At 42.5% G+C, this 24,500-nt stretch overlaps 1 protein-coding gene across 1 annotated transcript in view; it reads left to right on the top strand.

Annotated features, from left to right (window-relative positions):
* The window catches only part of MTUS1 (microtubule associated scaffold protein 1), a 151,471-nt gene extending 127,353 nt beyond the window's left edge, over positions 1-24,118 (top strand). Inside the window, 8 exon segments of the mRNA XM_057537134.1 lie at positions 14,083-14,297; positions 15,674-15,779; positions 17,213-17,286; positions 17,441-17,536; positions 20,243-20,359; positions 22,882-22,979; positions 23,548-23,751; positions 23,753-24,118. Coding sequence (XP_057393117.1) covers positions 14,083-14,297; positions 15,674-15,779; positions 17,213-17,286; positions 17,441-17,536; positions 20,243-20,359; positions 22,882-22,979; positions 23,548-23,751; positions 23,753-23,804 — 962 coding nt within the window. The 3' untranslated portion in view covers positions 23,805-24,118.
* The last annotated feature ends 382 nt before the right edge of the window (positions 24,119-24,500 follow it).

Raw genomic sequence — 24,500 nt, 5'->3', positions numbered from 1 at the left:
AGTGCCCCGGTGTGGCTTCACTGCTGCTCTCGGAGTGTCAGGATGCAGTGGTTGGCCCGGCCATATCATCCGGTCACCCAAGGCTACACTCTCAGGAAGTGTGGCATTACTGCTGGTGAATCAGATCGAATTGTTCACGTAACAGCGTGGAGCATTTGGGGGAGGATTTTTGGTTCCATGAGGGGAAGGGAGAGAAGCCTTCTTCTGATGGAACAGTCCGGGAAGAATGTTCTCAGAGCTGCCGGTTTGACTGATTGTGCATGAGCTGCAATAGAAATAAGTTCACACCGCAAAGTTTACTGCTCAGTTTAAAAATGTGAGGCAGTGGTACAAAGCGGTTAGACCGTGTGGTCATACTGTCCAGGTTCAGATCTTTGGTAGCTGGGTGACCTCGGGCGGGGGTGACAGAGCACACGCCTTCTGTCCCAACTTCATTCTTTGTAAAATGGCGGCAGTGTCTGCCTCAAGGGTGGCCACGAGGATTACATGAGGTAACTTGTTGCAAAGCGGCTACCACCAAGTATTAACTGCTCTTAAATAGTAGTTGTTAAGATGCATGCAGTCGACAGCTGTGTAGTAACTGCATTTGCTATTTTGCGAGGGCAGAGACTCTGCTGCAGAAAGGAATAGTAATTCGACTAAATATTATTAGAAATGCCTTAGGACAGGTTATTTTTGCTCTTCACGTACAAATGGAAAGGTGAGACGTGATGGATCCCTTCCTGATATGTTAGAAGCGCTTGGGGTGCAGAGTCCACCGTCTGGGTTTTTGCCCTTCCACTCCTGGTTAGCAGTTACCTGACTTCTTTGAGCACAGTTTCCTCACCGGTGATAGGAAGTTAATACGCATTTTGCTGGATTGTTTTGGAGTTTGAATAAGATGGTAGTACCTGTGAAGTGACTGGCATAGTGATTGGTCCATCACAGGCAACTCAAGAAAAGAGAGCCGCCACCATCAATGCCATCAAAGTACCCACCTTTCCCCTCTGACATAATGGGGCCTCGTTGGTGAAGCTTTCCCACTGAGTAGTTTTTCTTTACCTCCTCTATGAAAATTGAGGCAAGGTTCCCAAACTGCTAAGAACTGCAAAGAATAAAGGACAACTCATAAGCTCAGGGGCACTGAAACCCAAGTAAAGTCTGCACTTCTGATCGTCAGACCTCACTGCCTCCGATGATCTCCTCCCCTGACTGACCTGCCCACTGTGGTCTCACTTGTTTCCTGACAGGTGCCCTCTGCTCCCAGCTTAACCCAGCTTATTACCTCCAGCACAGCCTGTGTGTATCTGCATCTGAGCCACGCCTGCTTTGTGGAACAACGTACCATTTGCTTCTGCACAAAACTCTTTAAAAACCCCCTCTCAGTCTCCTCAGAACCAAAGCATGAGGCTCCCTTTGCTCCAGAGAGCCCTTGATATTTTGCATTTGTGTATATACTATATCTTGTGTTTTCCTATTGTCTTCAGACAGTAAACTCTTTTTTTTTTGGTGGGGGGTCTTTGTTGCTGTGCACGGGCTTTCGCTAATTGCGGCAAGCGGGGGCTACTCTTCGTTGCGGTGCGTGGGCTTCTCATCTCAGTGGCTTCTCTCGTTGCAGAACACGGGCTCTAGGCACACAGGCTTTAGTAGCTGTGGCATGCAGGCTCTAGAGCGCAGGCTCAGTAGTTGTGGCTCGCGGGCTCTAGAGCATAGGCTCAGTAGTTGTGGTGCATGGGCTTAGTTGCTCCACGGCATGTGGGATCTTCCCGGACCAGGACTCGAACCCATGTCCCCTGCATTGGCAGGCGGATTCTTAACCACTGCACCACCAGAGAAGTCCCCAGACAGTAAACTCTTTAATTGCAGAGATCCATTCCTGCTTCCTATGAAAAATATGCTTTCCATTTTCATGGGTAATTGATAAATATTTATGGGCATTTTAGGCTTTAAAGTTGCTTTTCTTTTTTTTGGCTGTGCCACGTGGCTTGTGGGATCTTAGCTCCCCCACCAGGAATCGAACCTGGGCCCCTGGCAGTGAAAGCATGGGGTCCTAACCACTGGACCGCCAGGGAATTCCCTAAAGTTTCTTTTTATTTAAGAACAATGTGTGAAAATTAACGAAAATTGTGGAGTGAGGGGTAAATAGCCCATAGCTCCATATTTTGGCATATTCCTTTGTTGATATGAATATATACCACTTTGCACTCTTTTATTATTATTATTATTACTATTAAGGTATAATTTACATTCAGCGGGATGCTTATTGTTCCATCAGTTTGACAAACACACACACTCATGTAACCTACACCTTTAGGTTACGTTTCCAGTAGACCCTCTTCCCCTAGAAGCAAACACTGACCTTATTTTTATCACTCGACGTTAGTTTTGTCCATTCTACAATAGAGTTTCATGTAAATGGAAACACACAATAAATTCTCTTTGTGTCTGGCTTCTTTCACACATAATGTTTTTGAGATCCTTCCATTTTATTGTAGATACTCTGATTTTTAAACTTATGTCAAGCACTTTCCCATTTTGCCTCATGGTCTTCATACGCTCGTGTTTAATGATCATGGTAATGCCTTTTGAGTGGATGTAGCATAATTTCACTTACCCCTTAAATAATGTCATCGTAAGGCTTTCATCGTCGGCTGTTTTCCTTACCCATTCCCATGGTTTCAACTACAACCTATAGGGTGACGACTCACAGATTTATTTTTCTAGTCCCCTCCTTCCCAAGCTGTAAATACTTTTTTTCCCAGTGAAGAGCTGTCTCTGGATGAGCCAGTCCAGTGTAATGAGACCTTCCTGACTCCCCAGCCCCTTGCTTCCGGAATACTCTGCAGTGTCTCCTCATTCAGACCTATTCCTCAAAGTCTGTTCATCACCTTCTGCACTGGATTATTATTCACTTCCCGCCCAGGCTGCCAACTAAGGTCATAACCCTCTTCCTCCATCCTCCACGTGATACCAGTCTGTGTTCTGAATGTCTCCCAGATCCATCTCTCTTCAGCATTCTGGCTGCTACTGTCCTAATTTAAGTCCTGTAATTTCTCACCTGCAGTATATCCCAGTGGCCACCCAACAGGTCACCTTGCCTCCAGGCCTGCTTCTCTCTTCTCCAAATGCTAGCAGGACTATACTTATAATAAATCTCATGTGTGTCCTCTACTGGGCACCTTTAACAAACATAAGTGACTCCATTTTGGCTTTGGGAAGAAGTCCAAGCATACTAAAGTCACCGTGTATGATGTGTCTGTAACCTTCCGGTGTAGCTTCATGGTGTCTGACCCTCGTTCCCCTCTCTGCACACCTCCTTTTCCCTCCCAAGGTCCCAGGCAAAGGCTCATTCATGCCTCGTTTGTGCCTCCTCTCTGTTTGAAAGGCTGTCTCGTCTTCCCACTATCTTTCTATTTTTGCCTCTCAAACTCCTTCTTCTTCTCATTACTTATTTTTAAAGTCTTAGCTAAAATACCTTGTCTTCAATTCAGTTTCACCCAAATCCTTCAGACAAGTGAACTGCACCTTCTACTATACCCTTCAAGTACCTTGCTCTTATAGGTATTTGTTCATAGACCTCTTTTCACAGTGCAGAGCTGTGAGCACTTCAAGGGCAAGGCCAGTAGGTCCTTCATCTTTGTAGCTCTACCAGCTAGTACCTTGGGCCTAGCAGTTAGTACTTCTGATGCTTAGTACTTCAGAGAATGAATGAATGATTTTTACTGCTGAGGATGGTAGCTAGGGAAAGTTGGTTTTACCCTTATAATATGCTTATACTTGATGGTTTCTGTACACAGATATTTTCCTATAAACTGTTAAAAATAAGTAATAAAGTAAGATGAGCTATAATTCTCTTGAAGACATTTTACATTGTGCCTGACAATCGCAGTTAATCAGGTCATTTTGAAAATGTCAGCCCTCAGAATAAATGACAGTTCAATTTAATGTTCTACATAATCCACAGCAAACATTTGACCTCTGAGATATGGAATAAATGTGTCATTCTGATTCTTTCTTAGGGTCATGTTGGTATAATGGAGAGCCATAATTATGATCTTTTAGGGTTCCTACTGTATTTTTATTAATCATTGGAATCACATTTTTTCATCTAAATTAACGAAGAAAAAGGTAGTTTGTATTTCACAATTATTTTCTAGCCATCAGAGTTAATAGCTAACTCACATCTTTTTATACATTTGTCCTGATTGTTCCTATGTCATGATACAAATGAGATTTTAACCCTTTATTCACTAAAAATTCCTGGAATTCCCATAATAATGATTCAAAAGACTAGTCGATTTTGCCCTCTGTATGTAAAAATGATGGGTATGGCAGCAACATTTATTGGGTGCCTACTCTTTCCTAACATCATTGTTCATCTCTAAGTCTACTGGTTTGCATTGTATAGGAAGGGAGGGAGGGAGGGAAGAATTGAGGCTTAAAAGTTATGTAACTTTCTTAAGGTCAATAGGCTAGAAAAAGCAAAGCACCTGGATAAAAACCTAGGATGGCCAGACCACCAAACTCCTGTTAATTACAAAAAAAGAAACCATGGTGAAACTGTTGGAAAGATGGGGGAATCATTTGATATAAACACTAGTTTGCATTGATAACTACTTTTGGGATCTTTTTATTCAAGTCAAGAGTTCAAGAAGTATTATTAGATTAAAATATCTTGTTATTATGTACTAGGAAAAAGTGACTTGGCTCTGCCTAAAGCAGTGTACACATTGTCTAATCAACACTTGACTGTGTCTGTGAACTAACCTCCCTTCACACCTTTATGGAATGTGTTAATTCTTTCACTAGTTTTGTGTACAGTTGTGGTTTAACAAGGTTGTATATTTAGAGTAATTTTAAAACTCTTTACAGTTAAGCCACTTTTGAGTTGCAGAATTCCAGAAGTGATTTTTGAAGTGGGCTTTAATGAAAAATCTATTAATATGTAATGAAAACCAACCATATGCCAAAACAATTCTTCATCTCACTGAGTTGATTGAAGATGGAGTTGATTCCGTCTTAAACTTGGCTTGTTCTTTTTCTATCCTTGCCTGTCTGTCCTCAATTTAGACTTTGGCTGGCTGTCTCTATAAGTGAAAGGTTGGGTTCTTTCACCTGTACAGATGCACAATATTACCAAGCGTGTCTGTTCTGAAAGCCTGTTGAGTCTTCTTCCTTGTCCTGGTCTTTTTCCTCACTTGTCCGTGTCCAGTTTTGATATGTTCCGTTTTTCCTGATTTAATGTAATTTGTCTAGAACGGTGGTTCTCAGACTTCACTGTGTAATAAAATAGGCCAGATTAAAGCTGCAGATCCCCGGTTCTGACTCGGGTGGCTTGGGGTGGAGGAGTCCACTCGTAATGATCATCCAGGTGACTCAGATGCAGGTGCTGCCTGGGCCACACTTCGGCAGCACACTAGCTGTCCAGAATGTTGTTCATTTAATGTAAAACATACATGTAAGACTTAAGTGAGCAGAGTAAGAGAATAATACCAAATAGCTCTAACCGAACTGAGTCCATTCTTGTACATAGGCATCCAAATCATAGGCATACCAGTAACTTTGGGTTTTTTTTGTTGTTTGTTTTTTTATAAATCCCAGGTGGGTTTTTTAAAATTAATTAATTAATTTGGTTGCATCAGGTCTTAGTTGCAGCTCTAGGGCTCCTTAGTTGTGGCTCACCGGCTCCTTAGTTGCAGCTTGCCGGCTCCTTAGTTGTGGCATGCAAACTCTTGCGGCATGCGTGTGGGATCTAGTTCCTGGACGGATCAAATTGGGGCCCCCTGCGTTGGGAGCATGGAGTCTTAACCACTGCACCACCAGGGAGGTCCCTGCCTACCTGTAACTTTGACCTGCCCTTTTGAACCTTGCCCCCTTAAAATGAATCATCAGGGAGGAGACACAGAATAGTATCAGACTCACCTGTTCATTAATATTAAATTTATTCTTTTGATTGAAATGTGATTTCCTTAAAGTCTTAACTTACTTTCCTCAGGCCTGAAGCTTAGAACATTTATGCCGGTTATTCAGCCAGGCTTTTGACTCAGATCCACTTTCCAGCCTAAGTGTTTTGATTGGTCCATGGAACGTTTGCTGTTGTGACTATGAGAGCATCTGTTTTGCAGCGTGTTGTTGGCCAGTGACTAAGCTGAAAAACAGCAAAGCCTTTGCAGACTTTTATTGGCAGGGAGAACCCGGGGCTCCGTGGAGGCCCAGCTGGCACCTTTGTACTAAGATCTGTGACTGGACCAGACCGTCATCCCGCATGCGAATAAGATTGCATCAGGACTAATCAGTGTAGGGAGAAAAAAGGTCATTCTTTTACCTGCCTTACTTTGCAGTCTCTCTAGCTTGCACAAGAGAATTAAGCCCTATTATTCTGAGGCGTCCATTGTATGAATGCATGAACTTCTCTCTTAATGCATCTCAAGTTGAGAAAACAGCCACTCGGATCCGGTTCCGTGTTCTGTGCTATAGAACCTGCACTGAAAAGGGCTGAGCGGATTGAGTTCTAGACCCAGTTCTGCCACGTCCGTTCCCTCTATAGTCTAGTAAAGTGAGATTTAAGATAATACCTATGGTATTAACTCAAGACATGACTATATTCTATTACATGGAATAATAAATATGAGAGCACTTTGTAAAGTATGAACTGAGTTTTAAAGGGAAGGTGGTATTATTTATGGGAGAATGGATTTGACGGTGCTGGAGGTTTGTGAAAGTAAATTCCTAGTAAGTTGTGATTAGTGGAAGGCTTTTGAAATCAGTTCTTGTCAATTCATGTAATGCCCAAGAGCAATCTGAAAGCTATTTGTAACTAATTTCGAAATTCAGAAAGAGACCTTTGTCTCTCTCGCATGTCTGCCAAATTTCTTGGTCTTGTGAAAAAGCAGTACCTTTGGGGAGCAAAACCTGGGGCTTTTCTGAGTAGATGATCATTCCACTGACAGTCTGTGAAGACTCACTCTACATAATAGAGCACTCTTTCACTTTATCCTCACCAAACTGTAAGGTTAGCAGAGCAGGTGGTATTTAGTCCTACCTGGTGTATCAGGAAACTGATTTGCAGAAGTTGGAAATGCTTGTTGTTGATAGTCTAGGTCCCTGCCCTCCTGTTGTTCTTTGGGCACCAGCCTCTCCACAAAGTAGCATTTTACTTTTTAAAAAGGGCTTCTTGGTTACTTTGTTCAGGTATATTATCTCCAATTTGAAGCAGATTAGACCCCAGTTTAAGAGAGTAACCAACATGGTCTCTTGCCGTGGAAGTGTGTCACCAGCAGATTTCCCTTCAGAGAATAATACTATGAAATAATCGTGCTACTATGATAGAAGGTTATGTCCCCATTTATGGTTCTGGGGCTGGGGTACAAGAGAAGTAACGTAAGATAGATATTTGTTTCCCCTTCCTTTTTATACACAGGTGGCAGAGTATTATACATGCTGTTCTGCACCTTGTTTTCTGCTTAGCATTTCTTAAAGATCAATACACAAAGAACTTCCTCAATATTTTTTTAAGTTTTTTATTTATTATTTATTTATTATTTTTATTTTTGGCTGTGTTGGGTCTTCGTTTCTGTGCTAGGGCCTTCTCTAGTTGTGGCAAGCGGGGGCCACTCTTCATCACGGTGCGCGGGCCTCTCACTATCGCGGCCTCTCTTGTTGCGGGGCACAGGCTCCAGACGCGCAGGCTCAGTAATTGTGGCTCACGGGCCCAGTTGCTCCACGGCATGTGGGATCTTCCTGGACCAGGGCTCGAACCCATGTCCCCTGCATTGGCAGGCGGACTCCCAACCATTGCGCCACCAGGGAAGCCCCTCAATATTTTTTTAAACAGCTGTAAAATTATTTTTTGGAAACTATTCCATTATATAGATATACCATAATTAATTTAACCAGTTTCTTCATGGTGGACATTCGGCTGTTTGTAATGTTTTGCTCTTACAAAAAATGCTCTAGTGAATAGCTTCGTATGCCCCTCATTTTATATGTGTGGGAGTATGTCCCACACATATATTCTTAACAGTGGAATTTCTGGGTGAGAGGAGTATGCAGAGAAAATGTCAGACAAACCCAAATTGAGGGACATTCTGTAAAATGCCTGACTTCAAAATTGTCAAGATGGTGAAAAGCAAGGAAAGACACATTCACAGATTAGAGAAGACGAAGGAAATGTGATGAGTAAATGCAGGTCGCTATCTTGGGTTGGAGCCTAGAACAGAAAGAAAGTTAAAGTTAAAGTTAGGGGAAACTGGGAGAGAGGTATCCAGGAACTATTCTATCCTTACGAGTTTTATGAAAATCTAAAATTATTCTAAAAAAGTTTATTCTTAAAAAAGGGGGGGCATTAGTAGAAAAACTGGTGAAATTGGAATAAAGTCTGTAGTAGAGTTAATAGTATTGCTTCAACGTTAAAACCTTCGTATTGACAAATGTCCTGGCTTTACATAAGATGGTAACATCCGGGGAACCTAGGTGAAGGGTATACGGGAGCTCTTGGTACTGTCTCTTTGTACCTTTTCTATCAATCTAAAATTATTCCACAATTATAAGTTGTTTTTTTAAAAAGCATGTCTGCCCTGAGAAGTGTGTGCTGTTAAAGGAAGGAGTGGAGAGGTGCCCAGAAATAAAAGCAGGTGAGGTGGCCAGAGAGAGAGACTGAGAGAGACCCAGAGGAGGCAGGAGAGGCTGGACCAGACACCTCATTGCCCTCCTGGATGGTGCGGGGAAGGGAACCCTGCTCAGGGAAGGACTGGCACCCACAGCAGGCCTGCTGGAAGCGTCTAGGGAGAGTGTGGGTGTACAGCTGGGGAATGAAGTCATCTTGCTTTCCTGTTTGTCTCTTCTTTCGGTCACGAACTCTTGTGTGGCATCGTGAAACTTTGCATGATCTTCTGAGTGACCTTACCTCCCTAGTTTTCTTTTTCTTTTTTCTCTTTTCATATTTTATGTCCAATTTAGATAAAATTACCTAAAAGTTGGGGAAATTCTATTGCATATAACGTCAAGAACAGTAGTATTAGAAAGTGAAGCTTTGGGGTGGATGTGTACCCTATCCTCGTGTGTGTGTGTGTGTGTGTGTGTGTGTGTTTACCTTCTTTGAATACTAGATGAGCAGTGCATCTTTGTAACTGTCACATTGTGTCATAGACACCCCTCCCCCCCCAAGCATGACTTTTAGGACTCTTCGGACACATTTGAAGGTGGACTTTGGCAAAGCTAGCAATAATAACAGTAACATTTGTTGCATACTTAACTCTGGTCAGGCACCGGCCAAGCGCTTCACATATATTCTATTTAATCCTGCAGGGAAGGCACTAATATTAGCACCATTTTAAAAATAATTAAGTTCAGGCTTAGAAAGCTTAAGTCATTTGCTCAAATCACATAGCAGGTAAGTGGTGTGGCTGAGATTTGAACCTAAGTATTTCGCTCTATTCTGTTAAGACATTTATTTATGTTCCTGAGAATTAAAGTATTTCTAGTTGTCTCATGATGAAACCTGCTACTCAGATATAAAAATTAAGAAAGCCGTGTATCGTTTCAAAAGAATACTAACAATTTAGGGCCATGGTTGTGTAATGTTTTTCATTGTAAACAGTACATTTATCAGTCACCAAAGGGAAATTGGTCTCCATGAGATGGAAATAATAAAAATCTGACCTCTTCCTCTTAGGAAAGGCCACCAGGACCAGTTAGGTAATGGCTGTACTTCACTCCTGGGAAAAACTGCTGAAGGACCCAGGACGAAGCCAGTTCTCTTCTCAAGGTTACATTTGATTCTGGCGTTGGGCCTTCTGTAGATGTCATCCAAATAATCGAAAAGGAAAATTTTCAAGCATTTCACCACTTCTGAAATGTTTTTTCCTTGCTTAGTTATCCATGTTTTAAATTGTCAGGGAGTGTCTCTCTGTTTTTCCTGTTCTGTCCTTGACCTCGAATTCTTCTAAGGCCTGGTTCATCTCAGGTTGAAATGTCAACTTCCAGCTCGTAATGTGGCCTTATGTTTTAGGGCTGATCTTGTAAATGAGTTGGTTTCTTTCTTTTGCTTCTTAATTCTGAAAACTCTGTTTCTCATTTTAATTAATAGATTGCTGGAGAGGGCTTCTGCATTTTACCAATATGGGCACAAAAATGATAATCCATCAATTTTTCTGCAGGCAGTGGTCTCTTTGGTGTCCTTTATCACAGACATGCTTTTAAAAATTGCCTAATAGAATGATTAAAACAGCAAGGACAAAAGGACTACTTTGTACTCTGTGGATTTTGCATCTGTGCCCTAACTTCATGAAAACAGTATCGCCTAACACTGTGCGAAAACTCCTTGCTTAGTCCGAATTCTGAAAGATTCATGTTTGATTTTGGCTGTCTTGGGTGTTTGATTAATTGACTGAGAGTGAGTGGAATTCTGGAGAATAAGCAAGGAAGAGACAAAACTGAGAACAGGAGTAAGAGCCCAGGTGGCATAGAAATCGCTCCTAAATTGAAATAAGTACAAGGAAAAGTCCAGGACTGCAGCCCCGGGCTGGCGTCCCTGATTCTCCCCACGAGTGTGTCCAGCCAACAGGGGTACTGAGAACCCTTGACACAGCGTTGACATGTGTGTCCCTTAGAAAAGTATTTCATGAGTCTTTATGCCAGATAAGTGCTTCCCCAGGAGCCCAGGCCCGTTAACTCAACGTAGAGCCATTTGTGTGAGGGATCACTTCAGCCCAGCTGTTCCTGCACAGCTGCAGGCTGATGTCACCACCTGGGGCCGGGCCTGCCCTGGGACTGTTGTCCTAACAGCAGTAACCACTGCTCCCCCGTCCGACCCGTTTTTTTTTCCCTGTACCCTTCCTTGCCTCCTGTCCTCCCTTTACCTCCGCACAGTGGCCAACAAAATCAAACACTATTTAAGCTTCTTTAAAAAAAAAAAAAAGAGGAAACACCTTGTCTGGCGGCCAATGTGAGAGGATTTCCATCTATCCTTTTTGATTTTAAAGTTATACAGTTACACGTTCAGACTGACAGTCTTTGATTACAAGAAGATGTGTTGAAATCCGGCAGGTGTAGCATACTGCTAACTTCCACACGGAAGCTCTTCTAGTTTTTGGTTCACTTAGACATTTTATCTCAGATATGAGCATTCAGATGAGCTAGAATTTTTTGTTTGTTTTGTTTTTTACTTTGCTGAAATCCTGAGGGAATTAAGTCAGAAGGCTGTGTGAAATCAAGATTTTTCTGACTAGAAAAGCTATTTTGATGCCTTTATTGACTGCTCACAAATGGTTTTCTACTGCCTTCTTTCATATAGAGCTGTAACATGGAATTCACACAAGGAGGCTTGTGGCCCTATCATTTTATTTGTATTATTTTGGAAAGGCAGTGGAAGCGAATACGTTTACTTCTTTGGCTAACATTTGCCTTCATGAATCACTGTTTCCTCCTTTGATAAATAAGTAGTGATATGAGGAGAGGGTATTCTGTAGCAATCCAGCATGGCCATCATCTTTTAATAAATTCTTTTAAAGAAAAAAATAACTTCCCAAACAGAGTCCCAAAGGCCTGAGCTGTCGGTGATGTTGATGATCTCTATAATCTCGCCTACATCTGCCTTGTTGAGTCTTCTCTCCAACTTTTCTGCCTTGGGAATGTTCTAGTTCCCAAGGTGCACTGTGCCGGCTCCCCATTGCTCATCGTGGAATACAGTTCTTACCCTCGATATCAGGGTAGTAGTTCTTGCTTTGTTTTTGCCTTTACTGTTAGTTCAGTAAACATTTGTGGGTTTATTTGAATTTTAAGGGTTCTCTTTAGCAGACACTATGCTTGTCATTATTTCAATATGACTTATTTTACTTCTGAAGGAATACTGATATGGGACAAGTGTGGGCTGGTATTTCTACTGCCATGTGGCATATTCCCAAGAAAACAAGTCTACGTCATTGCCCGAAATTCATCCCAGGAGCCAGCCAATTTCCCACTACTTAGGTCAGAATAATCATTGATCTAAACTATCCTCTTCTCCTCCCTAAAACAATCTTTTTCCTTCCACTACTCCAGAAATACATATTCCTTACCAAACGAGACATAAGGATTACTTTATAATAAACAGACTTACCAGTACCCATTTTGCATGAATCCATGGGCACTCTGGGGTGTTGAGAACATGCATCCTCCTTACAGACAGAGTAGCACTCCTTTCCCCCATATCTAACATCAGTACAGGAAGGCTGCAGAAGTCCAAAGTCAGGCTTCCCAAGAAATGATAGAGCTCTTTCAGGATTTAAAAAAAAAATTTTATTGGCATATAGTTGATTTACAATGTTGTGTTAGTTTCCGGTGTACAGCAAAGTGAAGTTATATATATACATATATCCACTCTTTTTTAGATCTTTTCTCATGTAGGCCATTCCAGAGTATTGAGTAGAGTCCCCTGTGCTATACAGCAGGTTCTTATTAGTTACCTATTTTATATATAGTAGTGTGTATATGTCAGTCCCAGTCTCCCAATTTATCCCTCCCCAACCATCCCGATAACCATAGATTTGTTTTCTACATCTGTGACTCTACTTCTGTTTTGTAAGTTCATTTGTACCCATTTTCTTTTTAACATTCCACATATAAGCGATATCATATGATATTTATCTTTCTGTGTCTGACTTACTTCACTCAGTATGACAATCTCTAGGTCCATCCATGTTGCTGCAGATGGCATTATGTCATTCTTTCTTATTGCTGAGTAATATTCCATTGTATATATGTACCACATCTTCTTTATCCATTCCTCTGTTGATGGACACTTAGGTTGCTTCCATGTCTTGGCTATTGTAAATAGTGCTGCAATGAACATTGGGGTGCATGTATCTTTTTGAATGGTGGTTTTCTCCAGGTATGTGCCCAGGAGTGGGGTTACTGGGTCATATGGTAGTTCTATATTTAGTTTTTTGTTGTTGTTGTTGTTGTTTTTATTTTTGGCTGCCTTGGGTCTTCGTTGCTGCGTGTGGGCTTTCTTTAGTTGTGGTGAGCGGGGGCTACTCTTTGTTGCGCTGCACGTGCTTCTCATTGCAGTGGCTTCTCTTGTGGCAGAGACTGGGCTCTAGGCGCATGGGCTTCAGTAGTTGCTCAGTAGTTGTGGCTTACGGGCTCTAGAGCGCAAGCTCAGTAGTTGTGGCTCACAGGCTTAGTTGCTCCAAAGCATGTGGGATCTTCCCGGACCAGGGCTCAAACCCGTGTCCCCTGCATTGGCAGGTGGATTCTTAACCACTGCGCCACCAGGGAAGTCCCCTTCCGCCCATTTTTTGATTGGGTTATTTGGGTACTTTTGATATTGAGCTGCATGAGCTGTTTGTATATTTTGGAGATTAATCCCTTGTCGGTTGCTTCATTTGCATATGTTTTGTCCCATTTCTTTCAGGATTTATTATAGTGTGTGTGGGTATGTGTTTATGTGCAAGTTCTGCAAGGTATTGTTAGTACTTCTGTTTTTGGTAGTGGTACTGAAGAGTTAGGATGCTCTGATTTTATGTTTATCAAATTACTTTGCCTTTTAAAAATGTTAACCTTTCAATATATTTACATTATATTGTAGCTCCTCAATGTATTTTTCCTAAAGTTTTTATGTTCTGGTGATTTGTGTTCAATATATTCTAGTATTTTTGAAGTAACGAGTTTAAATTCGCTCCAACTGCATACAAGCTTAAAGTCTATTTATTGCTTCTCTCTGGTCTTACCCGTTCCTTCTACATCTCAGCTGCCTCCTCTAGTGGCTGGCCCGCTTTAGAGATGCCTCGGCCAATCAGAGCCTCCTCTCGTTACAGCCCCTGCACTGATTGGTCACCATGTGAAAGGGTGCTCTTCACTTGGGAACCTGGCTCTGCTCAAGGACTTCTCTTACTGCTTGATAGACAATTGGCTTTTTGCTGCCAGAGACCATTTCCTCTCATTCCCTTTTATCGTTCACTTCTACACTATTATGTTTGAAAATCTGGTCCTAAGAGAATTGAGTACTCTGAGAGCCCTGTGTTTATGCTTCCAGAGTCATCACATCTGTGTGTGAATGTTATGAATTTAGGACATTTAGCAGGTTAAGTGTCATTTTCCCTTTTCTTTTTCCATCTCTTTCAGTCACTGCTTCAACTACCTGTGAGAAGTTAGAAAAAGCCAGGAATGAGTTGCAAATAGCTTATGAAGGATTTGTCCAGAAGCTAAATCAGCAGCACCAGACTGATATAACAGAGCTGGAGAATCGGCTTAAAGAATTTTACACCGGGGAGTGTGAAAAGCTTCAGAATATCTACATCGAAGAAGCAGAGAAGTACAAAACTCAGTTACAGGAGCAGGTCTGTGCTTTCAGAACCTGAGCATGTGCTTGGCCATGGCTATTAATTTGAATTCTAACTGTTGTCTGATGCTGGCCTTCCTTTGATGACCTTCTCTTTGTTGGACATCCCTTGATGAACTTCTTTAAAATTTAAATAAATGAAAAGTTAAATTAAATTTTTTATGATCAAAGCAATGTACATATGTTGAGCGAAAGATAAGAAAAAATTTAAAACCCTTTAAAAAATTTTTTTAATTGAAGTATAGCTGTACAAGATTATATGTTACAGGTGTACGATATAGTGATTCACAATTTTTAAAGATTATAACTCTATTTATAGTTATTATAAAATATTGGCTGTGCTCCCCATGTGGTACAATATCCTTGTAGCTTGTTTTATACCTAATAGTTTGTACCTCTTACTCCTCTACCCCTGTCTTGCCCCTCCCCCTTCCCTCTCCACACTGGTAACCACTAGTTTGTTCTCTATATCTGTGAGTCTGCTTCTTTTTTGTTATGTTCACTGGTTTGTTGTATTTTTTTATATTCCACGTATAAGTGATATCATACAGTATTTGTCTTTCTCTGTCTTATTTCACTTAGCATAATGGCTCTCCAAGTCTATCCATTTTGCTGCAAATGGAAAATGTCATTCTTTTTTATGGCTGAGTAGTGGTCCATATATATATAGTGTATCACATTTTCTTTATCCATTCATCTGTTGATGGACATTTAGGTTGCTTCCATATGTTGACAATTATAAATAATGCTATGAACATTGGGGTGCATGTACTTTTCAAATTAGCGTTTTTGTTTCTTTTCGGGTATACTTTAAAAAATAAAACATCCCTTTATCCTACTACCTAGAAATAATCCCTTTGCAAACATTCTGGTGCTGCTAAAACATTGGCTTGCATTTCTTCTTCTTTTTGAAAATGGCTCTTGTTTAATAACTCGTATTTTTCACTTAATAGTATATCCTAAACCTCTCTTTAATTTCCTTGTTCCCATTTAAAATCAGTTTTTCATTTAGCTGATATTTACACAGTGCCGACTATATGCCAGGCATGTGCTAGGGACCGAGAATGTAGAGGCCAGCATGACAGGCGTAGAGCTTATATGGTCCCGTCACCGTGGAGCGTATCCTCGTTCCGTATGGTGGACTCAGCCCTTTCCATCCATGAACCCTGGAGAGCTGCATGTCGTGTTCCTGAGGCAGGGTGGAGTGGGGCATGGGGGCTGGCAAACCCCAATTGGGTTGTTCTTTACGTGTGTCTGGTAGCCTTAGACTTGAATGCAAGCTCATGTGTCAGATTTCCTAATGCTGCTGCTTATTATTCACCTTAGGACTTTTTACTGGTAAACTATTGTCTTGTTTTGGTTTTTTTCTTATAGTTTGACAACTTAAGTGCTGCCCATGAAACCTCAAAGTTGGAAATTGAAGCAAGCCACTCAGAGAAAATAGACTTGCTAAAGAAGGCCTATGAAACCTCCCTTTCAGGCAAGAATGCTTTTTTCTATTGAAATAGAATAAGAGCTAGTGGAACAGCGTGATATGTTTTAAAACGGAAATGATTCATAACTTTCCCCTCTAGAGAATACCCTGTGGTATTCAGCTTGGAGTGTTTTTTGGTTTCTTTTTGCATTGTTCATTGTGAGGAGATCCCCTTTCCCCTAAGGATGCAAATAATAGTTTGTTACAAATGCCAGCCTTTTAGGAAATATAGTTTTGTTTTGTTTTGTTTTTTAATGTATTTTTTGGCTGTGTTGGGTCTTCATTGCTGCACGTGGGCTTTCTCTAGTTGTGGTGAGCAGGGGCTACTCTTTGTTGCAGTGTGCGGGCTTCTCATTGCGGTGGCTTCTCTTGTTGCGGAGCACGGGCTCTAGGCACACGGGCTTCAGTAGTTGTGGCACGTGGGCTCAGTAGTTGTGGCTCGCGGGCTCTAGAGCACAGGCTCAGTAGTTGTGGCACACGGGCTCAGTTGCTCTGTGGCATGTGGGATCTTCCTGGACCAGGGCTTGAACCCGTGTCCCCTGCATTGGCAGGAAGATTCTTAACCATTGCACCACCAGGGAAGTCCCCCTTTTAGGAAATAGAATGAACTTTTAAGGAACTTTAAGGCCCTTCTGGTAATAGTTGTGCTTGACCACTTCAGATCCTGGGAAGTTGAAAGTGTCAGTTTATATCCTGACCAAGGTGAAGGATCCGTGCCAGGCACTTCTGCATACCAGCACTGCTGTGAAATGTAGATGGCATTTGTTGAATAAAAAGATGTGTTTTATTATTTCATCATGATTGGAAGGGTCGAAATAAAAGAATAAGAAGCCATTTTTTACAGAAGATAAGTGCCCATGTAGCTGAAGTTGTTACACCGAACCCATTGCATCTACAGAGAAACATACGGACACGTGGTGAGAACTGACCCTGTGAACTTTGTCAAGGGCCTTCTCATCAGAAAAACAGACTTGTTGTGTGAGGTCAGAGATGAGAACATGTAAAAGTGACTGGCCCAGGGTAGATGTTGGGTAAACGTTGTTTTTCTTCCTTCCTGCTGGAGATGGGTTTAATTTGAGACTTCTGTTTGGTTCGTGAAGGGCAACTGGAACAGAGCACAGGGCCTCCTGCCCAGGAGTCTGAAGGCCAGTGTCTGACCGCCCCCATCCCCATTCCCGCCAGGCGTGCTCTTTGTTCCCTGAGGTCTTTTGGCTCTCTGGGCCTCTGTGTTCTCATTCATAAGATGGGAATTATCTGCCCTACTCACCTCATGGGCTAATTTGAGAACAAGTAGTTTAATTTGTACAAAAGTGCCATACAAGTATAAAGTAACGTAGGCGCAGTGCCTCATAATCAACTGTTGCATCCATGTGCTATAATGACTGTAGAATACAGTGATCTCGTAGGATGTTATTGAGTCAAAAAAATATCACTTCCAGAGATCAAGAAAAGCCATGAAATGGAAAAGAAGTCACTTGAGGATTTGCTTTACGAGAAGCAGGAATCACTGGAGGTAGGTAAATCTCAATCACCACCACCCCTCCTGCCCACCCCCCCATCATCATTCTCGAGGCTTGTGTGGTTTTGGTACGTTTCTGTGCACATTTGCAATGTTTCTGGGGCCCGCTTGTTTACTTATGTTCCACATTTCACTGTTTGTGTTTTAGAAACAAATCAATGGTTTGAAGAGTGAAAATGACACTTTAAATGAAAAGTTGAAATCAGAAGAACAAAAAAGAGTATCAAGAGAGAAAGCAAATTTAGTAAGTTGTGTATGCTCCCCCATCACTAATGAATTTTTCTTCTGCTTAGCTGTCTTTTAGAGTCAGTTAAGTGTTCAGCAGCTAGAGAAATAGTATGGGTTTGGAATCTTTTTCATATCTTGCAGTATGATTTTTAAACTGTATAAAGTGGTTGCTTTGGTTACTGGTATCTTTTTTTTTTAATTCTAAAAACTGACATAACAGCTGAAATCCAATATATTGCAAGTGATCTAAGCGAATACCTACAGGAAGACAGGAAAACTATCAATTAGGGTCAGGGTTTTATGTAAAGACTTCATTTTTTAATTAACTTGCTATATTGAGATATAATTTACATACCACGATATTCACCCTTCTAAAATATACAATTCAGCGGTTCACAGGTTATACCTTGGTCACCAGGATCTAATTACAGAACACTTTTATCACCCCCCCCCCCACAAAAGACACCCTGCACCCTTTAGCAGTCATTCCCCATTTCCCCCCCAAACTCCCTAACCCTACGGGATCACCAGTCTCCTTTCTGTTTCTATCCATGTACCTGTTCTAGAGATTTCATTGACATGAAATTGTGCTATATGCGGCTTTTTGTGTCAGCTTCTTTCCCTCAGCTTATGTTCTCAAGGTTCGTGCATATTGTAGCAGGTACAGACATTTCATTCCTTTTTATGGCTGAACAATATTTCATTGTATGAATAATCCTCACTTTTTAAAAACCTTGTTTATTTTTGGCTGTGTTGGGTCTTCGTTGCTGTGCATGGGCTTTCTCTAGCTGCGGCGAGCGGGGGCTACTCTTCGTTGTGGTGCGCGGCCTTCTCGTTGCGGAGCACGGGCTCTAGGCGTGCAGGCTTCAGTAGTTGTGGGCTTCAGTAGTTGTGGCGCACGGGCTTAGTTGCTCCGCGACATGTGGGATCTTCCTGGACCAGGGCTCGAACCCGTGTCCCTTGCATTGGAAGGCGGATTCTTAACCACTGTGCCACCAGGGAAGTCCAGTCCTCACTTTGGAAAATGACAAATTTCTCTGGTAAACTCAACTTTCTCTTGCAACTTGTATCCTTACTCCTCTGCATCCCCCCAACTTTTTTTGGCGGGGGGATGGGGGCTGCTTCTGTCTTTTCATTCCATGTATTTGTGTCTGGGGCTGCAGAAGCAGAGCTTTTGTGCCATTTAAGACCTGTCGCAACTCTCGAAGTACCTGGGTCCCTCAGTGAGCTCTTTTGCTGATATGTCATTGAGAGACCCTCTAGACATTTGAATGCAATTGGATGAGGTCCTATTCAATGAAATTTCAAAGCTATTTATTCTGGAAGATTCTTAGAAAAATTCGATTGCAAAAGAAATCTATAGACTTCACATGCAGGGTGTAAATCTTGGTTCAGGGAAAGCTTTTAAAGAGCTTCCTGATCCTGCAGAAGCTCCTGAAAAAGTTCAGAAGGGAAACAGGTTGAGGAAAGCAGGACTATCTCATGCCTTACCCCACCTAAGCCTGCCCAGGTTGTGGGAAAAGAGCGTGTATGAGAGCGAGGGAGAAAGGGCCAGGTGGGCAGAGAAGTAGGAAAAGGTGCAGTGGGAGCGAGGCTGCATGCGCTCTGACTTTAAAAATCAACAAGATGGGATTTGCTCTCTTTATGGTTTAAAAAAATCATATGTAAAAGGATCACAGTATATGAGATGTAGAAAGTTTTTGGAAGAGCCCTGGAGTTGAGGATCGGGGGGGTTGGTCGCCACCCCAGCACTTTTGGGCCCTGAGCAGGTAGGTCGCTTGAGCTGTTGAATTCTGTCTCTTTTGCGAAGTGAGGGGTTTAAGTGATCCCCAAGGGCACCTTCCCTGATTCTCCCTGAGGGTTGCTCCAGAGCGTTAACCCCTGTCCGGGAGGATAGTTTTGATGATCGACACCACTGACTCTTGTCTGAGAAATTCCCTCGCTGAACCCCAGATCAATAGATTTTGTGCCTTTAGCTTGTGTCATGCATTTTGGAAGGTTCACTTGAATTTCAATAATTAAAGCAAGGAGTTGGGGAATCCACCCTGGTCTCGTGCTCTCAGAGGATGATCTCCCCTTACATAGTGTTTATCTTGCATAGACTTTTCGTAGTGCACGTGCTCTGTGCCATGGAGGTGTTCGGGTGTCACAAAATGATGGGGTGTTAATCCTGCTCTAGAAGCATGGCCAGGCCAACCTTGTCCCATCGTAGCGAACGTCCAAAAGACTCAGCACGTGATTGCCATTCCTCTTGTTTTCCAGAGAGCCCAGTAAACGCACTGCCCGTTCATTCCTCATGAGTTACTGACTTTGGATAGAGAGAACTATTGTTCCCTTTCTCCCCCCAGACACCTGTCCAAGACTTGGAATTGCGTACTCTCTAGCCAGAGTTCTGTTTTGTATTGTAAGCTGTGGTTTTTATCTTACTTCCAATAAAATACTTGGTGCTACCAATGTTTTTTCCATATTAAGTTACTGATAAGTCAGTGAAATGTTTGTTTTCAACTGTGAAATGTTTTTTTTCATTCTTAAGACCAAAGACTTTGAAGTTAAAAATATCTTAACCCTTCTTTTCACCTTTCTTTGAAACTGCTGTAAGAAGGTTGATGTCTCTTGCTACTTTAATTTCTAAATCTAATCAAATGTCTTTATATTAAGAGTTTGAACCATGTGACTGTGTTAAATGATCAGTCACAGCCATATTCTGCTGTGTGTTTTCCAGAAAAACCCTCAGATCATGTATCTGGAGCAAGAATTAGAAAGCCTGAAAGCTGTTTTAGAGATCAAGAATGAGAAGCTGCACCAACAGGACATCAAGTTAATGAAAATGGAGAAACTGGTACATTTCATTCAGAACCTTAAATGGGGTAATACCTGAGGCACAGGAACCGGCCTCTGAACTAGACCTGTGGAATTGTCTTAATTGCTATTTAAAGATAGGAAACATAGGAGAGGTAGAAGAGGTTAAACTTTCTTTTCCATGTCAGCTTAAGGCTTATTCATTGCTACCTTCTAGAACATTCTTTTCAAGGAACGTGTAAGGTAGCATTCAGTGTTTGGAAAAATGACAACAGGCAAGTGTCTCCCGTTTCAGTGGTCTGGGAATATCCACCTGCATAAGAAGAATTTTTAAATAATGTAAAAGCTGTCCTTTAATATACCACCACCTCTGGGTGGGTTTCTTTTGCTCAAAACTGTTGAGTACATAAATTAATTCCATCGGAGCAATTGAATCTTGCTATCTAAATTCTTCATCTTGCTTCGTGTGAATTAGACTGTGATAAAAGAATTGCCCTTTTATAAAATTAATCCGGTTGTACAAGTAGCCAGCACTCTGCAAAATATGAATAAAGTTTAGTTTGCGGCCTCTAGGACAGAATTGACGTTAGCAGATGTTAGCATGTGACGAGTCCATCCAGGACTGCGTGTGTGAGCCTTGGTCCAGCCCTGGAACACGACTGCTGAGAGCCAGGAGTCTAGCCAAGCCTGCAGGGTTTGCCGCGGCAGCACAGGTGTTCCCAGCCACTGCTGTACTTTGTGCACCACTTGTGACTGTGCCAGGCCCCTCGCACTGCTTGTGCCTTCTCCCCCTAATTATAGGCGACTCAGTGTTGAGTAAGTACCTCAATTCAAACCCAAACCAGCCCTGGACAGTAGGGGGCATGGAAGTCACTCCTCATTAGTTTGTTTGTATGGTTTTTGGTGTTTGGTTTTCTTCTAGAGACTATTACCTATCAAGGGAGGTAAGAGCTAAGCCCCCATGTGGATAGATGGGCACTTTGAATGACCAGGAAGTTTTGTTTTTGTAAAGGAAGGAAAGAACTCATGGTCTATTAATGGGCCCAACCTAGTATATACACCAGTTCCTGCCAAAGGTCATCCTGTTGTATCAGGTCTCATGACTGCCAATGTGGCCATCAACAGTGACTCAGATAATCCTGTTAATAATTGGTTGGCCCGTATGCTGTGCACACATCAAAACTCTTCAAACCATCAGGTTCAGTAAGAACAGACTCTGCTGTAAAATTACTCATATGTCTTGACCTTTGTTGATCCACAAGTATTTCTGTCCCTTGCCATGCCCAAGAGATTAGTCAGCATGGCATGGTGTATATGCAGAAGAAGGGGTTAATACAGCAACAGGTAAACCCACTGTTACCTTGTTTATTTGTAAGCTCCAGGCCTTTGTTGAAAATAAGACAGACACTTAGAAAGCAAGGAGGCTTTCTCAGTGTAAAACTAGCTCTGCTGATAATTAGCTCTAAGAGCGAAATTCCAGGGCTAGTTTCCTCTCCAGTAAAATGAGGAATTGGATGAGATTAATATTTTAAGGCTAATTCCTACCCACAGTCTTTAATTCCAGATTTTCCCACCTCATGTTTTTATCTTGAATTCCTTTATACTTCCTGGAAATTCCAATGCCCCCTTTTTCTTACACGCTAGTCACATTTTTTTTTGGATATTTCACTTGGTTGGCTTGGCCTAAGCTTTTTCTGGATAATAAGATGTTAAGAACAGTAGAACTGCAAACTAAGAGCCAGAGTGACAGTAGCTTAGTCACGGGCAGCAGTGACAGGGACTTAGAATGAATTCTGACTGAGCTGTGATGTTGCCTCCGAGCAAGTAATAAAATCTTACCTTTAGAAAGTAAGCAGAGATGTAACTGGCAATTCATCGTGTTAACTGATTCAATGTCTTCTGGACTTTTATCCTTCAATCTGTCAACTGATCAGTTTGAAAGTTTAGCCTGGGCAAGCCATAGGCAAACAAACGTATCTTTAGTTCAACTAAAGAGGAATGCTTTCTGTAGTGTCACTTGTTTATTTTAAGGCTCTACAGAACTTTGTGGATTGCTTTATGTGGCCACTCGGAGGTAAACGCTGAAGAGTAACCGGGAGACCATGATTAAAGTCATATTAAACATTGCCACGAACTGAATTTTCATCAAATGTGGGATTCTTTTTTCCTTTCAGAATTTACCACAAGAAGCTGTAGTGCCTCTGATAAAGAAAACGGCCGCTAGGCAGCCAGTGTTTATCACCTTGAAACTGAAAGAGGCACAGCCCCCAGGGTTGCCAAAGGCAGGGCACCAATTCTTGGGAATTCTAAAACCATGTGAACTTGAACAAATCACTAACCCCCTGGGTTTGTCCATTTTCACGTGGCCTGGCAGACCTTTAAAAAGTAATATCCACGTGCTCTGTTTTGCTGCGCGTCAGTGTAGAGACAGTCAACATACTATTCAACTTTCCCGAATTAAGTCTCTCCAGTGTGTGCTGGTGTCAGGAAGGTACCTTAGGGAAATAAGGGGCTTTATGTAATCTATAATGTGTAAATGTTGGTCCTCTTGTTGACACCAAGGTGGACAACAACACAGCACTGGTGGACAAACTGAAGCGGTTCCAGCAGGAGAATGAAGAACTAAAAGCGCGGATGGACAAGCACATGGCAATTTCAAGGTAAAAATAAAACGCTCCTAATTTCCCCGAGCTCCTCCCTTCCTCGAACATCGAACATCGAGTGTTACTGTCTCACCACACTCCACCCATGCCCCTCCTGGAAATGCAACAGAAGCGGGTAGTTAATGAGGTTCTGATTTCTATCCGGAAAAATACGATTGTAGCATTTAGTGCCTTTACCACAGTGGCCTGGACCAAAGGCTGAGTCCTCAGCGGGCAAGCCTTCCCTTCCCTTCCCTTTCAGAGAAAGAGCACCACAAGGCCAAACAGGAAACACACCAACACGTACGAGGGTCTTAAGACATGCAGCATAGCTGTGGGAGCGTCACTCACCCTACTATGAAATTGCCCCGAAGTGCAGCTTTCTCTTTGGCTCTAGGTCACACTTCCCGGGTTTCTCTGCCAGCCCAGTACCCACGCATAGTAGCTCCTTTTATTCCAAAGAGATCATTTGGGGCTCTCAAATTTAAAATAGTAAGATTTTTTTCAACCTTTAAAAAAAAAAGAAAAAAGCAATTCAGAGTCACAGGATTTCTGGCTTTTTTTTTTTTTTTTTTTTGTCTTCCAGGCAACTTTCCACGGAGCAGGCTGTCTTGCAAGAGTCGCTGGAGAAGGAGTCCAAAGTCAACAAGCGCCTCTCCATGGAGAACGAGGAGCTGCTGTGGAAGCTGCACAACGGGGACCTGTGCAGCCCCAAGAGGTCCCCCACGTCGCCTGCCATCCCCTTCCAGTCGCCGCGGAACTCCGGCTCCTTCCCCAGCCCCAGCATCTCGCCCAGATGACCTTCCTGGGAGCTGGAGACAGACTGCGTTTCTGCAGTACTGACCCACCCACAATCGTGGCAGGGAGGTGCTGAAGCCACCTTCGCTGACACGCACAGCCTGCCCTAGAACTGGAAAGTCATGGCCCGAACCGGCCCCTTCCAGACAAGCCCAGAACTCTGGAGGAAGGCTTCCGACTCGGTCCGGGAGACCCCTCCCCCAGCGATGCCGTCGGAATGGGTCTCCATGGACGCCGTTGCACAAAGCACTTACGGAACGAGAAGATCTTGTTCGTTGCCTTTTTCACCTACGCGGAAAGGGGAAAACTCTCAGGGGCCTGTTAAGATGATAAAGATTTATATAACCTTTGTAACGTTCTTCACCACAGACACCTTCCTGTGATTTACATTTTGGTCTGGCTGGGGATGTGTGAATGAAGTGGATGTAACCGAGTGTCACGTGTCTGATGCCGAGTCTGTCTGGAGATGTGCTAATCGAACAATAGTCAGCGTATGCATCTCTGCAAAAGCCATAGAAGAGCGAGCAGTAGTTGCTAGAACGAGGATTCTTTACCACCAACCCCGCTCAGCCCTTTGCCGTGGGGGGAGAGGGAGAGACAAAAAGAGCTCTGACCTGCCCGCGTCTGTTCATGCTTTGCATCGTTTTGGAGTAACTTGTTGGCAGCCTTTCACTGTTCAGCCATGTCACTTGAAACTAGCTAGATTTTTTTAACTTACCCATGTGGACGTGAAATACTACA

Source organism: Balaenoptera acutorostrata, chromosome 21 (assembly GCF_949987535.1).
Source record: "Balaenoptera acutorostrata chromosome 21, mBalAcu1.1, whole genome shotgun sequence".
Lineage (NCBI taxonomy): Eukaryota > Metazoa > Chordata > Mammalia > Artiodactyla > Balaenopteridae > Balaenoptera > Balaenoptera acutorostrata.
The sequence above is the reverse complement of the archived record's forward strand: the minus strand, read 5'-3'. Positions and strand labels throughout refer to the sequence as shown.